This window comes from Purpureocillium lilacinum (assembly GCF_023168085.1).
Source record: "Purpureocillium lilacinum CBS 284.36 DNA, scaffold_7, whole genome shotgun sequence".
In the NCBI taxonomy this organism is placed as follows: Eukaryota; Fungi; Ascomycota; class Sordariomycetes; order Hypocreales; family Ophiocordycipitaceae; genus Purpureocillium; species Purpureocillium lilacinum.
Window position 1 is genome coordinate 288,029 of NW_027072117.1, and position 19,129 is coordinate 307,157.

A 19,129-nucleotide genomic window follows, 5' to 3' on the forward strand; every position below is an offset into this window, starting at 1 on the left:
CGAGCTGTGAGGTGTTCAAGCTACCAGACGCTGTTCGTGCAGAGCGTCTCCAACTCCGTCATGAAGGGCTTGCCCACCCCCGACCTCCCGCCTCCCCGGTCGCAAAGCCGCCGGCTCGCGCACCTCGGCCTTTTACTCCTGCTCACCGTCTTCTTCATCATCTACACGCCCATCGTGCGATTCGCAAACCGCGGCCATGGGCGCGGATGGATCAGCAGCGTCGCGGGGCGATACGCAGACGACCCCCGGCAGTGGTGCAAGCTGGCCGATGCCATTGCGCCGCCCGACGACGACGGCCTTAAACCCGGCGACCGCCTCCTGAGCGACGAGCAGCGCCGCATCCAGGTAGAGCGGTTGGCTGATGCGGTGGCTATCGCGACGCAAAGCTTTGACGACAATGGGGACGTGGATGATGACCCGCGATGGGCTTCGTTTGGCGAGTTTCACGATGTTCTGGAGCAGACGTTTACGCTCGTGTAAGTCCCAACTAGGTACTCTGCAATTGCCACGATGATTAGACGCTGAAACCTCACCAAGGCATTCCCGTCTCGAGCTCAAAAAGATCAATCGCTACGGTCTGCAATACACCTTCCGCGGCAGCGACCCGTCCCTCAAGCCGATCCTCTTCATGGCGCACCAGGACGTCGTCCCCGCCGGCGACGCGTCCAAGTGGAAGTACCCGCCCTTCGAGCCGCACTACGACGGGCAGTTCCTCTGGGGCCGCGGCTCGACCGACTGCAAGAACGTGCTCATCGGGCTGCAGTCCGTGATGGAGGACCTCCTCTCGCAAGACTTCCACCCCCGGCGGACCATCGTCTTCGCGTTCGGCTTCGACGAGGAGACGGGCGGGAAGCGCGGCGCGGCCAAGCTGAGCGAGTCGCTGATCGAGGAATGGGGCAGGGACTCGTTCGCGTTCGTGCTCGACGAGGGCGGCATGGGCACCGAGACGCTGGGCGACGTGCTGTACGCGTACCCGGCCGTCAGCGAGAAGGGCTACCACGACATCCTCCTGTCGCTCGACGTGCAGGGCGGGCACAGCTCACGCCCGCCGCCGCACTCTGCCATTGGAGTTGTGGCCGAGTTCATCACCGAGGTCGAGCGCGAGCCGTACACGCCGCGGCTGACGCGCGAGAGCCCGTTCCGCAGGGTGCTCGAGTGCAAGGCCAAGCACTCGCCGCGCGACGTCCAGCCGTGGCTAAAGGAGGGCCTGCAGCGCTGGGACGAGAGGAAAATCGCAGAGAGGCTCGCCCCGCAGATGCCTGAGGACCGGTGGCTGATGCAGACGAGCCAGGCCGTGGACGTCATCACCGGGGGCGTCAAGGCGAATGCCCTGCCGGAGCACGTCGAGCTGCTCATCAACCACCGCGTGGCGCAGCACGAGTCTGTCGAGTTCGTCAACAAGCGGCTCGACAAGGTGATGGAGAAGATTGCACGCAAGTACGGCCTCGACGTGCGCGACGCCAACGACGGAAGAGGTCAAACGAGTAACGACACGGCGTTGAAGGGCTCCATTGGGTACAAGGGCGTACAGACGCTGCCGCCCGCGCCGCTGTCGCCTACAGATAACGATGTGTGGGCGCTGTTCAGCGGCACGCTGCGGCACGCGTTCGCGTCGATACCGGAGGGTAAGGGCCGGACGGTGGTGCCCGTGGGGAATATCATGACGGGCAACACGGACACGACGCACTACTGGGACCTGACGCGCAATATCTACCGGTATACGCCGTCGCGGAGCGGGACGCGGCTGAATGCGCATGGGACGGACGAGCGGATGGACATGGCGGCGCATCTGGAGGGGATGAGGTTCTACTATGGTGAGTTGGTGTTTGCTCGTGGGCAGCAGGGAGTCTGGTGATTGCGAAACTGACTTTCGTTCCAGACTTGATCAGGAACTTTGACCGATGGCAGGGGTAGGGCAGTCTGTAGCCTGTGAGGGTGCTCTCGCAGCGGCTTTGTCGTCGGCGGGCAGTGCCTGGCTTGGGCTATACTTGGCCCGCGATGGGAAACTTTGGCGACCACGGCTATTGGCAGTGCACATAGCACCAGACATCACATCGGCGACGCCAGTCCTTCAACGTGACGTATACAAGGTATTGGGGAGCTTCCTTTGGCCTGCGTCAGAAACGGGGCTGGCGCACATCAATGGCGGACTCAACCGACGTGGCTGCAAGTTAACCACGCCCGGTCAAGAGTTGTCAGTCAGCCTGTCCACCGGCAGTGGATCTTGCTAGCGGCTGACAGCCCTCTGAGCCTGGTAACTTGGGGCAGCAGCCGGCTTGGAGGCGAATGATGACGGCGGCACCAGGAACAGCCTCTAAATGCTCTGATGATCCTTACCCAAACCAGTAATACCCAGCGCTCTCATGTAACAGCCTCGAGCACAGCCCAGCTATTCATGTCCAGTCCGTGATAGGAAGAGATGCCATCGATGTCTTGTCATGAAGATAAATAGGCTTACACGGACGCCGTACCGTAGATGCTCTCGATAGCAGAGACTCCCATCACAATTGCTGGTAGACACGTCAAGCCATGCGCCTATACTCATACACCCATCTGGTCGGCGCGGCAGCCCTCTCGGCACTCGCTGTAGCCAGCCCATTACACCATGGCCGCGCCTTCGACACCACCACCATTCAGTGGACTCCATGCGACATCCCCAACGCCACGCTCCCGCTGGAATGCGGCAACTTGACCGTGCCCCTGGACTACACCGACACAAAGTCCAATGCCACGCTGCGGCTAGACCTCCTCCGCGCGCCCGCGAGCAAGAAGTGCGACAAGAAGCGCAGCATCCTGCTCAACTTTGGCGGGCCCGGCGCCGACGGCGTGGCGGACTTTGCCCTTTTCGCAGAGCGCATGCAAGCGTGGGTCTCTACAAAAATGTTAGAGTTATTGCCTGTCCAGTGCTGACGAGACGATGCTTCTATCCAGTGCTACTGGCGGCTCCCATGACCTGATTTCGTTTGCGCCAAGGTACGTTGAGGCTCCATCGCTGCACGAAGGCCAGGAGACGACTAACACGGCGCGATGCAGGGGCACGGGTCTCACGCTGCCGTTTTCATGTTATCCCAACGACATTTCCAGACAGGTGGGTGCGCAGCCACTCGCGGGCAACGCGTCCGATGTCGCCCTCGGGCAAATATGGGCCAAGTCGACCCTCTTCGCGAGCAACTGCTTTGCGGCCCAGAATAAGACTGGCCAGCTCATCGGCACCGCGTTTGTGGTGCGCGACATGATGCGCATTGTCGATGCGCTGCGCGAAGATGGCATGCTGCGCTACTGGGGTGAGCTACCGAAACCTCCTCTTGGTCCCTATGCGTGTAGCTGCATATGGATGCTAATGAACTTTTACATGAAGGTGTCTCGTATGGCACGGTTCTCGGCGCGACTGCCGTCGCAATGTTTCCCGACAAAATGGACAGGGTGGTGCTCGACGGCGTCGTCAACCCGTTCGAGTACTACACCAATACGTGAGCTTTCCTGGCCGAAACGGACATCTTCCAAGCTCATAAGGACTGACGGTTTGCGAGTAGCGAGTCTGAGCTCTTCACCGATCTCGATGCGACATTCAGAGGCTTCATTGAAGGCTGTGTCGCCGCTCGAGAGGCCTGTCCGCTAGCTGGCAACCTAACCGCGGACGAGCTCCACGCCGCCGTGTACAAGTTCCTTGATAACCTCAAGTACAACCCTATCCCGCTGCCTAGCCCAGCGCTTCTAGGCGGCGGGAGCCTCATTGACATCAGCATCGTCAAGACGATGCTCCTCCCTGCGTTCAACTTCCCCACCAACTGGGCCAGCACCGCCGCCACACTACACCCCCTCATGACGGGCAACATCACCGCCATCGCGGCAGTCATGTCCTCCTCCGGCAGCGCCGGCTCAGCATCTGCATCCAACCAGATCCCGTCGTCTGCCGAAGCCCTCCAGGGCATAAAATGCAGCGACGTGCGCCAGCACACCAGTAACCTCACAGCCATGCTGCCCGTCTTCGCCGCGCGCCACAACATGAGCCGCATGTTCGGCGACACGGCCGACGAAATGGTCGCGCGGTGCGCGCAGTGGCGCATGCCTGCTAAGGAGCGCTACATGGGCGACTTCAACGTCACGAGCAGAAACCCCGTGCTCGTCATCGGCAACACGCACGACCCGACGACACCGCTGGCGTCGGCTCGGAACGTGAGCGAGACGTTCGCGGGCAGTGTCCTGCTGCAGCATGACAGCTACGGGCATGATAGCCTTATGATGGGGTCGCTGTGCACGGCGAGGGCGATACGGTCGTATTTTCTGAACGGGACGATGCCGGCCAAGGGCACGGTGTGCCCGGTCAAGGCGAAACTGTTTACAGGGGAGAGTGGGTGGGACACCGTGTTGAAGGAGTTGAAGCAGGACTAGGCCAAGGGCGATAACGTCTAACTAGTCAATAACATAAACTAAATGCATTTATGGTTCCATCAGCGCAAATCTAATACGCACTGTATCGTCGCGCCGTCGTGTCCCAAATGCTGGAACTACCAGACGTTTCGCGCCTCGCAAACCTAAGCTCACCCAGACTGACACGTGCAACGACTGTACGCAGGCATATAAAAGCGACCTCTAGGACGACTGAAACCCACAGAACAAAGCCAGACAAGCTCACACCTGCAACACCGCTCGAGTGCTGCATCTACTGTCACGCTTTCCACCTGTTGTCACGATACACTTGGACGTTTGGACTCAACTTCTCATTCTCATCTGGCCCTCCTGTAAGTGCATCTGCAATCTCGCCTGCCTGCACGTCCCTCTCGCGTTTCACTCGCCATTTCTGACGACTAGACAGCGCCCAACTCACTCCCGCTTCGGTCACTAAATCCCCATTCCACTCACAATGCCGAACATGCGGGCCAAGAACGAACAGTCGTGGGCGCTGTACCCATCTCTCCACCAGGATGTGCGGCGCCTGCTGCTGCAGGACATGTTGTTCTTCCACTTCCATCACGCCGACGACGAGCAGCATCTCGTTGAGGATTACGACACCAACATCATGGGCCGCTTCATCTGCCACAACGCCTCATGCAAGTCCAAGGGCTGGTCGAGCAAGAGGGTCGCGATCACGATTCGCATGTACTCGGACAGGACGTACAACGCCCGTGTTTACTTCCAACGGTGCAGGGCCTGCAAGAAACTCAGCAAGCCTGAGCTGGACAGCTCGTACGCGGAGCGAATCGCCTACCGCATCAAGAAGTGGTATGGTGTACGACAGTTGCTGCCACCACCGTACTCTGGTGGCAACGACCCCAAGGAACCCCACAAGATCGAGCTCTGTGAGGGCTGCAAGGCCGGCCGCTGCATCGAGAAGTGCCCACAGGGAGTTTCGCTTTGTCGTGCCTGCGGCCTCCTCTTGGTAACGAGAGACGGCGTGGAACAGTGCCCGGACATGGAGTGTGCCGGGATCAACAACATTGGAGGTGATACGAAGCCATGGTGGTGAGTGCGACTGGTCAATTTTGGGTTACCCGATATTTCCTATCTTGTTTTGCGCGTCGCCGCCTCAGCATTGATGATACGGGCTGGGATAAGATACATTTTATCTCCTAGCACGGCATCTGGTAGAAAGGCGACAACCACGGTCAAGGAAAGGCCAGCTGTCTGAGGTGGGCCGGAGGCACCAAAGAGGTTCGACAGCAGAAACGCTTTTTACGTTGTTTACAATTACGTCATACAGCCGGAATTTACATTTACACAGTCATGACCTGTTTTGCTGCCTCCTTGAGGAACGCGTTGCTGACCGTGATTGAGTTCGTGTTTGTTTGGTTCTCGATTCTGCTGTCCGCCGTCGTCCTGGCCCACCGTTTGACCTTCGGCACATTTCTTCGCAAACCCCGTTTATCCTCTGCGGCCGAAAGGCCGAATGTTTCGCGACATGCACGCATGGCGATACATTATGGAGCATCGCGACCTCACAAAGCGAGCCCCTTTGCGCCTTTCGTCCATCGATACAGGGACAGCGCTCGCCTCCGCGCTCGATGCTCATCCCAGTTTGTCGTTCCCGTACCTTGTACACTATACAGCGTCGACCGGAGCACCTTGCGAAAGTTTTTCTTGCCGTCTGTCAGAAACGCTCATAATCAGATCGCCCAGACTTGGGCCACATACCTGGAACTCGGTGCTGAGAGTCACCACACACACCTCGTGTGCTCGGATGATGTTCTCACACGCCTGCTCGACCGACTCATTCGGTCCAAGTTGAGGCATGCGGTCCGCGAAGAGTAATAAGATGAAGCTGCCTTGCAACAAGTAGATACCAAAGAGGTACGACATGAATGTGAGCTCCGGATCGATCGTGAGGATTGTGGATACAGACTGCGACGCGGAAATGGCGTGGGAGGCGCACTCGGTGAAACGCTTAGACGTGATCCAATCGTCGCCGTCGTCGAGCATGGAGATGGCGTCCCATTTGCCATGAAGGAGTACATGCAACACGTGAAGAATGTGTGTGCTATATGCCTTGACAAGGCGTACTCGCGACTGGTCACCTGTCTCAATTGCCGGTCTCGGTACTGTGCTGTGATGTATCGCCGGCGTAGCTATGCCCGCTCCCAAGTCGCGACTCGTCTGAGTAGGCATACCAAACGGCTGGCCATTGAGACTGGGGTCTGTCGGGAGTGCATTTAGGCTGAGTTCGTAATTGGCAAGGAGGTCCTGGATGACGGCAACCGAGAAAGTGTCTTCTTGTGCCCCGAGTCGCGGGTGTCGCCGCCGATGGTGGACTTCGATGATGTCGCCTAGTATTGCCATCAGTGGCAGGAAGTACTCGAAGAAGCCTGTACCGCTAGCGACAACCGGGGGTCCAATTATGCGCGTAGGAAGCTGTTTCGAGCCGATCAGGTCCAAATCCTCCCAAATGGTCTCCGGCAGTGGCGCTGGTGGTCGTGTCAATTGAGAGTCCAGTCTAAGTGATGAAGAAGCTTACCATAGACCTCGCAGTAGGAGTCGGGCATGGAGAGAACAGTGTTGAATGAGAGACTCAGATGCCTGTCGAGGCTATACAAGAGCCAAAACACTCTCCTGCGCTCCTCCCTGCGCTCGATGTCTGCAAGCGATGCGTCTTCTCGATCTCGATGGCAGGAGCAGAGCGGATTGGCGCATGGCGATACGGGGGCAGGGCAGCGCTCGTCCTCGCGATTCAGCCTCAGCGAGAGGGCCAGCCTGATGGCCTTTGACCACCACTTATAGCAGTCGGACTTGAAGTCGCTGCCTGACACGGCGATGGAAAGAAGTATGAACGTGAGCACGTCATCAATGACGCCGGCGGGCTCGTTCGCTGCAGTTGTCATGGGAAAGGCGCCCAACCCAGGGATATTGGGATGAGGTGTCTCATTCTCGGCTCGCAATCCACCTTAATCGCTGTTAGACTCCAAGACGTGCATCAATATGAAAGGTGGGGATTGCGTACCGTGAATGCGCCTCCATCTGTCAGGATCTCTCTCCGACACCAATGAAGTCGCGAGATCGTACAAGTCATTCACGACCCGTGCCCTCGTTCCGGGAACATGCAGAACCATGACATCTGCCGTCTGTGCGACGCACCACAGAATCGTCGCCAGAAGCGCAGGCGTGGTATATCTGGGTGCCGTGGGATGTAGAATTGACTTTTTGCGAAAGATTCGTGTCAGAATGTACGGCGAGGCCCCACGAAACAGGGAACTGCCAGGGTCGGTCAAGAATATGTCCAGCAGCTCACAGGCGACAGAGGCGGGAATGATGTTGCGTATGTACGGGAGAACAGGTTCCAAAAACTTGTAGCAGCAGTCGTCGGTCGGCGCTCTCTGTAGTACGTCGGGGAGAAAGGCGTCCGGGCACGTCGCAGCCGTGCTGACGGACTCGCGATTCCGATCACCGCTGGTGCTTGACCTGAAAGATCCCCTGTGTGCTCGATTGCGCCCAAACTCGTACGGTCCTGGTCCATTCGCCGGTGACGGAAAGCCTACGCTCTCGTCCGAGATGAGAACTTCGGAGTCAACAAAGGGGCCGTCCATGGCACCGACAGACGATGAGCCAGCTCGGGGTCGGAAGGCCCGACGGTCCGTCATTGCCGGAGGGGCTGACACCGGAGCACCGGATTGTGTCAAGGCGGTAATGGATAGGGCTGTTGATGATCGTGGAGCCATGGCATGCTGAAGGGGCGCGTAGTCGTGGTCGTGGGTCTGTGACGGCCGGGCGCCGTCGTCGTGATGGGTCTCCTCGTTGTTGAGGGAGATTGCATTGCTGTAGGTATCGCTTTGCGATTCTTGACGCTCACTGGGTGTGTCCTTTAGATAGATCGGTGATTCCGCAGGCGGCGAGAGCCGGGCTTTCTGAGCATTGTCGCGAATACTGGGATGCAGGGTCAGCCGGAGAAACCGAATGGCCACAAACGAGATGGATGAACTGACGCGGACCCCGGCAGTCTCCCCCTCTTCTTGACTTCACGGTTGTAGCGACAACTGTAGCCGTACTCTGAACAGCCACGGGTTAGCGGACAGTATCTTGCTGTGTCAGGGTGTCAATCCCATTCCCAGGAAGTGGAAGGAACCGTCGCATAGAGCTACACGACGTGAAGTTTGATCGTGCAGAAGATGATACTGCTGCAGGCGGGGACAGATATCCAAGCTACGCAACATACCTTCGCAGCGACGACAAGGACTAATGGGGTGGCCATCGGGTCAGTCAAGAAAGCGTTGGAAGCGGGCGGGACATCTCGTACCATTCTCCATTACACCGGGTCCGTGACGCGCTGCACTTATCGCATGCGCGTCTGGTCCTCTTCCTCGGTCTTGCGTGCTCGCCTTGCGAATTGGCCCCCGCGTCCGGAGACTGGCCCGCTGGGGCCTGCGATCGACGTCGGTCGCTGTCGTTAGACATTGTGCAGCGGCAGGACCGGTAGCTTCGGGGGGCCAGATATGGGGCACTGGGGCAGTCTCAAAATATCCGGGCCATGAGCCGTGGGTGATGAGACACGGGCGGGAGCGCAGGGCTGAGTGGGATGCTCAGTATCGCCGACGCTGGACCTGGAGTTGCGGAGTGGATTCGAATCTGGGCAATCGACGGAACCGATGATTGTATATGAAAGAGAGCCGTCGGATCACCGACCAGAGTGCGGGGGCAAATGGAGCGAAGAACGGAGCATGGGCAGCTGCGACGCAACATTGCATCTACTGTACTCCAGCTACCGGCTCCACGTCTTGCAACGACGACTCCGGTCGAGGTTAGTCGAGCTGGTCAGTTGCCGATCCGCATTCGACGGGTCTACAAATCGGATTCGTGGCAATCTAAGTGCATCCGGCATGGTTTCGCCGTCGCTTGTTGTACCCGTTCGTGCTTGCAGCATGGGCTGGTCGCCAGTGACCTCAGTGGCCGGAGCCACGCCGCGGATGCGGGGGAAGGGGCTCTGGGGAACCCACGAGTCGTTACCATTTGCCCCCAGAGGAACTCGGCTAGGGGATCTCAGAAGGCGGGGGAGATGGTGGCTGCAAGGACTCGCCCTATTGGTAACCAAGACAAGCGTTGCAATCCCCACAGGAGGATCAACAGCTGAGGCGAGCCGGCGCCGGGCTGCCTTGACGCTGAACATTTACCCGTCGGGTAAAAGCCCGTGTATGGTGCCGAGCTTGGCTTCTCGCGCCTTTGCCAGGCAACTGCGCTTGTGCGAGTACTCTGCTGTGGATTCTGTATACAGACGGCTAAACTTTGTCGTCATTGACGGCCTTTTTATCTTCATACAGAAAACCTGCTTCAGCGGAGGTCTATTTGCCCGACATGGCCACCTCACGAAGGTAGCTGGTGTACGTCATTGAGGCATGAGTCCCAAAACGCTTCCCCAGGGTCCTGTCTTACAGGGCGTGGTTGAAGCCGAGGGGTAGCAAAACCCACGTGGATTCAGCGCTACAACTCAGAGATAGACAACTCCAAGACCCAAACGGTCTCCCTTTATGTACTCCGTATGGATGACCAGTAGCATTGATATGGGCTGTATTGAATCGCCCATGAACCCTAAGCTCTCGCCGCGAGAACGCGCCTACAATGATGCACTCGTGCGCCTCTGCACACCCAGTCCACCCGATGGTAAAAACGTCGCTTACATGCACGACACGCCCTGACATCTCGACGCAAGGTTCCTGGTCACATCCACGCGCCGTCTACTTGGTAAACGCTCCCGCTCACAAACGTGCTCTCTGGCCCTAACAAGAAGGCAATCACATTGCCCGTCTCCTCTGCCGTGCCCTGTCGCTGGAAGGCAGTCGGCTCATCGAATGGCGCGTCTGATGGTCGCCCGACGAAATCCCAGTTCTTTTGCATGAGAGGCGTGTAAATGGCGCCGGGCGCGACGCTGTTGACCCGGATCTCGCGTGCGCCGTTTTCCAGCGCGGCTGCCTTTGTGAGGCCGATCATGCCGTGCTTGCTGGCGTCGTACGCGGCATGTTTCGCGAACCCTGCCATCTTGTTAGTTGTCTGAGAGGAGGCGCTCTGTGGGATGGGCCAGATGACTGACCTTTCAGGCCGTGAATTGATGAGACGTTGACAATAGAGCCACCAGCCACAACATGCCGCAGCTCTGCCCGTAGGCAGTACATTGTGCCAGTCAAGTTGACGCCAATGATCTTGTCCCACTCGCTGTCCTCCAGCTCGGCGACTGGTGTGATGCCGTGGCCTTTGCCAATCACGCCAGCGGCATTGGCGGCACCGTCCAGCCTGCCATGGGCCGCGACAATCGACTCAACCCACGCGTCAACCTGTGCGCGCTTCGACACGTCGACCTTTGTGATCATGTGAGGAACTCCATGCGAGCTGAAATATGAGCCTGCTTCTTTCATCGCCTCCGGGTCAATGTCGGCCAAGCAGACCGTTGCTCCGCGCCTCGCGAGGATCTTTGCCGTCGCGAAGCCGATGCCACTGGCGCCGCCCGTGATGGCGTAGACTTTGCCTTGGAGCTGCAAGCTCTGGGCCGCCCCATTCGTGCCATTTATTTGCGTCATGTCGTCCTTGTTACTAACGGCAGGTGTCTGCGTTGGCTCCTCCAGTCGCGGTCGTTGCGCCGTCGGCAGTGGCCCTGGAGATGTCGAGGCAGGGCGTCGGCGAGAGGAGGATGGCCCCATGGCTGAGAGCGACGGGCGAGCTTTTGTGCAGAGCTCCAACTTTAAATACGCGCCGTGATGGGCATCTGTGGAGCGGACTCGGCGCAGATGCGATGTGTATTTGACGGAAGGGGACCGCGGGCGGGGAGGCTGGAACAAAGGCTACTCTCGGCCGAATGATGAACGAGCCGCGTGGTATTATTTATCCCGAGACATTCTGGAACAAACACTGACCGAACAGCCGTTGATAGACCCGAATCTCTCCAACCCCGGCAGTGGGCGTGTGGTGTCTCGGGGGCGGCAGACGCGGATGGGCGATTAGCAGCTGGCGAGGCGCAATCTGTGGGGCTGCCGCTGAAGATCCTCCCGACGGGTTTAAATACCCGACGGCAACCAGACTTGCGGTGGCATTGGCAACGGGCAAAGATAAAACACCGAGGCGGTACTGGGAAATATCTATAAGATTATTGAATCGGGGGCTCGGGAGCCGACCGACGCAATCGGCCTCAAAGTTCTTGACGCTCCGCATCAATCGTTTGACCAAGTCATTACGCGGCGCTCCGTAGTCCTCACGAGTCACGAAATGGAAGTACAAGCATGGCGCGAGATAACGTCGCGGCAAGATGAGAATATAAACACACAGCATCCTGCTCGCTCAACGTTCCCGCATTTCTCTCTTCGAATTCGACGTCTTTCGCTCGTGCGGTCGGGTTCTAGATTCCCTTTTTTGACCACGTGCAGTCTTCGGGCATACAGCGCACCTACCATAGCTGCACGGAATTTCGTCTGGTGCCGTTCATGTTCACAGTCCGGGCCTCGAGCCAAGGTCCCATGGGATTCCTGACTTTGAGGTTTGTTTCACAGGTTGCGTAATAGGATACCAGGGATGGCTCAATGCATATCTACTGGCCAGTTTCAACAGACATATACTGAGGCTGCGATCTGGTCAAGTCTCGACGGGAACCAGACACCGCCAAGCCGGCATGTTCTTTGTCAAATCATAGGCAATAATGCCATGTTCAGTCAATAATCTCATTTCGTGGAGCAACGCTCCGTGCTCATAGGACTGTTGGATCATCGGCGCGGGCACAGCCCAGCGAGGGCGTGACTACAATTGAAGTCGTGGCGCGCCCGGGCCACTTGGAGGCGGTCAGTTGGATAAAATATTGTCCCAATGAACGACATGGCTCGGTTCAGCAGCGCAGTCACGCAGTGACGAAACGTAATAGTGAGCATTGTCAGACTTATAAACCCCTCGTGGCGGCCATTCACCCAGATCAGGGACATCAACTGATCTTTCGCGCTCAATTGCCCTCACCTCAGCTCAATTAACCACAGTCCCTAACCTTGCAGACTTGAACCACTGCGCGCGTTCGCCAACAATGCCGACACACTCCAGGAAGCAACAGAATCGCACTTGGAAAAATCTGGAACCGTTTGCGTGGGAGTGGCTGTCATATATGGTTGGTGTAGGTGATGACTGCCGCGCTGCGTGTACCTACCCCATTTGTGGCATAAGAAAGCTGCTGAGGATTTCGTTATAGAAATGCGACAAAGAGAAGAATACCTGTCATCCATGGGTCGATGCTGATGGAGTGGTCTCCAAAGGGATTGCCTGGGCCGGATATCGGGCTTGCAGCAAAGACTACCCGGTAAGTTCCTGAACGCCTTATTGTAGGTGATGAAACCCGCGAAAGGGAGCTTTGCCGCTGATAACTTACTGCGCGCAGTGCCGCGGGAACAACAAATGGTGCTGGCACGAGCAGCTGGACGATTACGCGACATGCACTTAGGAGACCGCTGCGAGATGGCCGGGGTAGCATGATGGTCCACCGGTGGTTCAGTCGCGAGTGCTGCGGGAGCGTGCAGTTTTGAGGCTGAAGTTTGATGTTAGTGGCATGAAGGTGTGTCAGACAGCTAACACCGCAGCTACAAGCGCGGTATCTGAATGTGCCTCGGTGTCTCCGTGCATCTACCACATGGTCTTGGGGTCGATAACCTCGAGGAAGGGCCAAGTATCGAAGCCATAAAGCATCGTGTTGTCGCGGCTGTCAGGCTACATCTTGTTGCACGGGAGGGCGCGTTGCGCAAAAGACCGGACGTCAGGCAGCCTGTAAAGCCAATGTCATGCCCGGGGAGTCTGGATCGCGGGCCGCCCACCGCAACGAAGCAGTTTGCTAGCTGCAGCCCAGAGCTAGCGCACGAAACGATATCGTTGAGTGGTGTCGCCTTTTTCTTTCGATGACATCACGCGCTGCTTCGGTGCTGTCGGCCGCTCGCCCGAGGCCGTCATTCAGGCCTCGGCAACGTAAGCCGCCGGTGCAACAGGCATCTCGCCCTCCGAGGCCGCTCCGATGTGGAGCTCATGACAGGCTTCGGACGCTCCGGACTCGTGTGTTCCTGTGGTATAAGTGCGGCGTGTACAGATGGACGAACAGTGTGTTCACGAGGTGGTATGTACAATTGCTTGTAAGATCGTGAATGTCGGCTCGTGTTGCATTGTCTCCACGCTGGAGGGCGCAGTATGTCTTGGGTTGTGGAAAGACGATCTGAGTCAACGTGGGCTAGCGAATCAACGGATGGTTTGCCGGTCACCCGTGGTTTAAAACCGAGCTTCCCCGCGATCGCATCAATACATTATTACGATTGACAGATCACGAAGTGTACCTCTTTCGCTCGACTCAATTGCTGTGCGAAACACTCGACTTATCATAGCGTCAGGCTCCATTGAGAGCCTCACCCCGGCAATTCATCATGTCTGTCCAGCAAGGCCAAACCCCGCCCGAGAACGCCATGGCCGGCGTGCCATCACACATTCGGGACGTCCTCTCCCGACTTCACGCCCAGTCTCTCGCGCAAGAGGCCAAGATCTCGCCCAGCGACTACACCAAGCCCACAGCCGCCGACGAGATGCGCGACAAGTTCATTGCGCTGGAAGAGAACAAGGCGCAGTACGTGTACACCCTGTGCCGTGCGACAGGCGCGCGCAACATCGTCGAGGCGGGGACGTCGTATGGCGTGAGCACCATCTACCTGGCGCTCGCCGCGGCGGCGAACGCCAAGGCCAGTGGCAAGAAGGCTCGCGTGGTGGCGACGGAGCATGAGCCGACCAAGGCAGCCAAAGCTAGGGAGTATTGGAAGGAGTGCGGCGAGGAGATCACGGACGTGATTGACCTGCGAGAAGGCGACTTGCGCGAGACTCTGAAGCAAGATCTTGAAGATGTAGACCTGCTACTGCTGGACAGTGAGTTCCTCTGTCACTGATGGATATGAATGAAGCATGAAGCTGACCAAAGCACAGTCTGGACTCCCATGGCCCTGCCGACTCTCAAGGTCGTGCAGCCCAAGATGCGACCTGGCGCGGTCGTCATCACGGACAATACCATCGGCTCGGCAAAGGGCTACGAGGAGCTTCTCAACTACCTGCGCGGTCCCGAGAGCAAGTTCATCAATCTCACTCTGCCCTATCACAAGGGCCTCGAAATGAGCGTCTATCTGCCAAATTGAGGACACGATTAGCTTGTGCGGACCGAATGCGGTCTCCAATTGGAGGTCACCGGGAAACTTGCTTGGGGCCTGGCGCATCACAAGCCGGGGCGGCGTTCAACACTGCCGGCGTTCATGCATGTATCCATTCTAGAGAATCTCATCATCTCATCACGTAAACACGACGCAATTAAGTCATCTGCCTCGGCGCGAGTAGCAGCCGCTGTGGCCAATGTGCCGCATGATCGAATCCACGTTGAGCTCGCGTGGCCAACTGAGTCGTGACACTGTCTTAGACAGCTGTAGACACACTCACTGTGAGCATATCACCCGGCGCCAAGATCGAGAGCGAGTGCAGCGGCCGGCAGGGCACACCAAGTCTCATCAATGGCTAGCAGGCTGCCGGATCAATTGATGGATCATGAAAGGTGCTGGAGGTGCAGGCAATTCGCGGAGCTGTCAAACCGCAATGCCGGCGATAATAAAAATATCCTGGGTCCTGCTCGATGAATGTGAAAACGGATCGTGCTATCTGAGTGTTCTTATTCATCCCAAGTTTGCTCAGTCGTGGCGCAAGACTTGCGCACAAACCGCGAATAGTGGCCGTGCTCGACGATGGTCGCAGTCCGAGGGTTAGTGGACATGTAGGCACACGCACAGCGTGTCATCGCGTCGCGTCCATGCGCAACATTTGTGTCTGCGATAGCCGCGCGCGCTAACAGCGGGAACGGCAAACATGATCTTCTATCGCCTGGGGTTGTTCTCAGGTATTCCACAACGTTGATCAATTTGCTCACTTCATCGTACGCGACAGAATCAGCATTCCTCCTCTTACGAAGAACATAGCCGCCTACATTTGCTCCCGGTGCCGCCTACAATCCGTTTTATGGGCCTTCCAGTCCCTCTTTTGGTGCTCCCTGCTGCAGTAACCCACAGCAAGGCATCGCCCGCATCGCTTCACTCCCACCGCCTCTCCACAGACTCTGCAAATGAGAACGTCGCTGCCGGGGTTCGCCGTGCCCTCTTGCATTTCGGATGAGACCTGGCTCATAATCTCACCAATCTCCAGTCGCAGCTCTAGCTCGCAGTCGCCATTCCCACAGAAGGCGCTGACCCAGACCCCAACGAACGGATCGTCCACCCTTTGCAGCCAGGACATGGGGCTCTGTAGAATTTTCGCCGCAGGCATGCCACAATTGTCGCAGAAGGCGCTCGATGCGTTGCGACAAGCCTGCTCTCGGTCCTTGAGCACAAGCGACACAACTTGCGTGAACAGGTCGACGCATGCAGCACTCTGTGCTGCCATTCCAGCGGAGGTCACAAGCTGCTGAGGGACCTCATGGACGGAGGTGAACTGAACCTCGCCTATGTCGCAGTAGAATTGAAAGCGAACTCCTGTTTTTGCCATCGCTTGGTGTTTTCGTGGGGAACTTCAGAAGCAGCTAGATGCGTGTATAATTGGCGCGGAGATAGTCCTGGCCCCAAGACTAACCTCCAACAATGAGCCCATCCTTTTGAACCCAACATTCTGAACTCTTCGCGATATGTTTTTTTTGCTTTTCCTCAGCCCGAAACAAGACCTGATGCATAGGTCCCAATTTGGGCGACTGTAGGTTGTACAGAGGTCTCCAGTGTTCAGGCGAGGGCCTCTCCCCCACCGGGGAAACGAGCTTTGCCCGGCATCAGCCAGACAAGGGAGGATACATGTCACATCGCGAAGCCAACAATAGCGCTTTCTCAGGCCATTCAAGAGCTCGCTACAGGACCATCTGCCGCGGTTTCAGCTTCAGTGTAACGATCGAAGCATCTGGTCTCGTAACCTGGACTTGCCCATAACGGAATCAGCAAGAAGCCGATCGGATCGACTGACAGCCATGCCACGGTCAGTATCGCGAGGTCCACACTACGCTCGCGCCCGCTAAGAATCTTCAGAGAGGGATTGGAGACTTATCGTTCGCCATGCGTTCACGACAAGTCACACTCGACTACGTCACGATACATGTATTCATGGACTTCAACTTCAGGTGGTATATGCTTGAATTGGAAAGTACTTGCTACTGATCCAGCGCAGCTGTCATAAGTATGGACACTGGTAATCGCCAGGCAATGAGACGTTAGTGATGTAGAAAGCTATGTACAGGTCGGTGTCCCTCGATATGTGCATCCATGTACACGAAAGCAGCCAACTTAGAAGCGGCGGAAGGAGGTGCCGTTGCCACCCTGGGCGTTGTTGATGAGCAGGTTCTTGGTGTCGCTGGGGACGCCAGAGATGGTGTCCTTGAGAGCGTTCTGGGCGATGTACTCGCACAGGCCGCTGGCCTTCTGGCCGAGGCCGAGGAAGTAGGCGCCGATGCCGGCGACGTGGGGCGACGCCATCGAGGTGCCGCTGATCTTGTTGGTCTTGCCGCCGGGCCAGGTGGAGGTGATGTCCGTGCCGGGCGCGAGGACGTCGACGATGCTGCCGAAGTTGGAGTAGGTGGCCAGGGAGTCGTCGATGGCAGTGGCGCCAACAGTGCAGGCGGACGCCTCGGAGGCGGGGGAGTAGCCGGAGGCGTCGGCGCCGTCATTGCCGGCGGCGACGGCGAGGAAGAGGCCGGCCTCGACGATCTTGGCGGCGGCGGCGTTCACGGCATCGGACTTGCCACCACCCAGAGACATGTTGACGACAACACCCTTGGGGCACGACTGGCCGGGGCCGTCCTTGGCGACGAACTCCATACCGGCAATGACACCGGAGTTCTGGCCCGAGCCGTTGGCGTCGAGGACCTTGACACCGAAGATCTGGGTCTTCTTGGCGACACCATAGGTCTTGGAGCCGATGGTGCCGGAGACGTGGGTGCCGTGGCCGTTGCCGTCGGTGTTGTCCTTGTCGACGTAGTTGGCCAGGAACTTGGCACGGCCCTCGAACTCCTACGGAGGTGTTAGTCTCAGTCGATCTAGCCACGCCAAGTGCAAGAGAAACGTACAGGGTGCTCGACATCGACGCCAGTGTCGATGATGTAGGCGCAGGTGCCCTCGCCAGCCGAGTCGTCGTAGGTGTAGGTGGTGCCGCCAGGCTTCTGGCTGGAGAGACGGGCCAGACCCCAGTCGGCGTTCTCCTGAGTAGCAGAGATGGTGACGACAGCGTCCTGCTCGAGGAACTCAACCTGGTAGGGTATCAGCATTTGCGGCCACGGGCATTCGATGGCTGAGGTGGACAAACCTGGGGGTTGTTCTGCAGCTTCTCAACCTCGGCCTTGCTCAGGCTGGCGGCAAAGCCGTGGAAGGAGTGGGAGTAGGTGTAGTCGGCATCGGCAGTGATGCTCGAGACAGCGGCGGAGACGGCATCGGTCTTGGCGTCGCCCTTGAACTTGACGATGTACTTGCCCTCGATGACCTGGGCGTTGCGCGGGACGAGGACGGGAGCGGGCGAGGCGCGCTTGGAGGGAGCGGCGCAGGCGAGGGGGAGGATAGCAAGGAGCGTGGAGGCGCGCATGTTGGCGGTTTATAGCGATGGAATAAAGACTGATGTTGGTGAAGAGACTGATATTGCGCGAGGGCCAAGTCAGGTCAAGTCAAGGCTGAGGAGGCTGTTGAGGCTGAGGTGCAGTATCGAAAGGAGGCTATCTCATCGGGGCGACGAGATCTATTTATCCCCCCGAGAGGATATCGCCGCCGTCCCGAGCCCAGCGTCGCAGCCAGACCCGATGTCGTGATCTCCATTGTCCACCTGCTCCAGTATTCGAGTTCCGGGATGAGCTTCGCAGTCTCCATTTGGTCGAAACTCTGCTGTCCAGGGTGCGTGCATGGCAGTCAAGTGCGCCGGCGAGCGCCAGCACAGCGAGCGAGTGAGCGATCAGCGTCTCATGTGGCCCCTATCCAGTAGGTCGCCGGGCTCCATCTCATGTGAGTGCCGATCGCGAGGCGTCGTCGCCTCCCTGAAACGGGGCGATTGGGCGTCGATCTGGCGAATCTGGCGCGACCCTGGGGGGATCTGCCATCTGGTGCAGCCGCACCCTCTACCTCCCTAAACGAGCGTAGGTGCAGGAACTTCTGAATGCTGATTGCTGTGCGCGATACGCAGTGTGGATGCTGCCGCCGCCCCTCGGCCGACGTGCGCAATAGGGAAGCCTCGCGGAGCTGGTGTTGGCACGGCGCACGCGCGCGGGTGGAGGTGACGATTCGTTGGTAGTCGCCGCGGCCGAAAGGCTATTTGAGTCTAATCCGCTGTCAAAGCGCACTGCCGAGGACGGGCCTTTACTATCAGTACCTTACCAGGTGAGGGTCCTTGTCGGCTCTTCCGTGACAGCGACAGCGACAGTGGAAATCCGGGGCCTGCCATCAGACGACAGCACCCGGTGCCGAGCCCCCCAGGCGTTCACTTGGCGCTGGGCCATCATGCGTGCAGGAAGGGGTGAAACCTTCCAGGAGTGTTCCGCAGTGCAGTCCAGGGCCAGGGGTGCAACCGCGGAGCAATCGCCGACAGAATCAAGGCCAGCATGCCGGGAGGTCGTGGCGAGTCTCCATTGCTGCAACGCGAAGCGGCATTGCAGGAACACTGGGGGGCAAATCAT

At 58.2% G+C, this 19,129-nt stretch overlaps 7 protein-coding genes across 7 annotated transcripts; 4 read left to right on the plus strand and 3 right to left on the minus strand.

Moving 5' to 3' along the window:
• Positions 1-60: 60 nt before the first annotated feature.
• PLICBS_008998 (uncharacterized protein) lies at positions 61-1,914 on the plus strand (the record flags this gene model as incomplete). Its single annotated transcript, XM_018327694.2, has 3 exons — positions 61-476; positions 538-1,814; positions 1,880-1,914. 3 exons carry the CDS (start codon positions 61-63, stop codon positions 1,912-1,914), a joined length of 1,728 nt encoding a protein of 575 aa, XP_018173635.2.
• A 615-nt stretch (positions 1,915-2,529) lies between these two features.
• Positions 2,530-4,392, plus strand: PLICBS_008999 (uncharacterized protein; the record flags this gene model as incomplete). Its single annotated transcript, XM_065601525.1, has 5 exons — positions 2,530-2,864; positions 2,932-2,973; positions 3,034-3,284; positions 3,359-3,470; positions 3,534-4,392. The coding sequence occupies 5 exons, from the start codon at positions 2,530-2,532 to the stop codon at positions 4,390-4,392; spliced, it is 1,599 nt and encodes a 532-aa protein (XP_065457597.1).
• A 472-nt stretch (positions 4,393-4,864) lies between these two features.
• Positions 4,865-5,467, plus strand: PLICBS_009000 (uncharacterized protein; the record flags this gene model as incomplete). The annotated part of the gene is made up of 1 exon (XM_018327693.1): positions 4,865-5,467. One exon carries the CDS (start codon positions 4,865-4,867, stop codon positions 5,465-5,467), a length of 603 nt encoding a protein of 200 aa, XP_018173634.1.
• Positions 5,468-6,039: 572 nt separating this feature from the next.
• Positions 6,040-8,015, minus strand: PLICBS_009001 (uncharacterized protein; the record flags this gene model as incomplete). The annotated part of the gene is made up of 3 exons (XM_065601526.1): positions 6,040-6,899; positions 6,950-7,375; positions 7,721-8,015. 3 exons carry the CDS (start codon positions 8,013-8,015, stop codon positions 6,040-6,042), a joined length of 1,581 nt encoding a protein of 526 aa, XP_065457598.1.
• A 2,122-nt stretch (positions 8,016-10,137) lies between these two features.
• PLICBS_009002 (short-chain dehydrogenase/reductase aba4) lies at positions 10,138-11,111 on the minus strand (the record flags this gene model as incomplete). The annotated part of the gene is made up of 2 exons (XM_065601527.1): positions 10,138-10,448; positions 10,508-11,111. 2 exons carry the CDS (start codon positions 11,109-11,111, stop codon positions 10,138-10,140), a joined length of 915 nt encoding a protein of 304 aa, XP_065457599.1.
• A 2,733-nt stretch (positions 11,112-13,844) lies between these two features.
• PLICBS_009003 (uncharacterized protein) lies at positions 13,845-14,597 on the plus strand (the record flags this gene model as incomplete). Its single annotated transcript, XM_018327691.1, has 2 exons — positions 13,845-14,334; positions 14,392-14,597. 2 exons carry the CDS (start codon positions 13,845-13,847, stop codon positions 14,595-14,597), a joined length of 696 nt encoding a protein of 231 aa, XP_018173632.1.
• Positions 14,598-16,763: 2,166 nt separating this feature from the next.
• On the minus strand, positions 16,764-18,051 carry PLICBS_009004 (subtilisin-like serine protease; the record flags this gene model as incomplete). Its single annotated transcript, XM_018327690.1, has 3 exons — positions 16,764-17,486; positions 17,543-17,722; positions 17,779-18,051. The coding sequence occupies 3 exons, from the start codon at positions 18,049-18,051 to the stop codon at positions 16,764-16,766; spliced, it is 1,176 nt and encodes a 391-aa protein (XP_018173631.1).
• Positions 18,052-19,129: the final 1,078 nt, after the last annotated feature.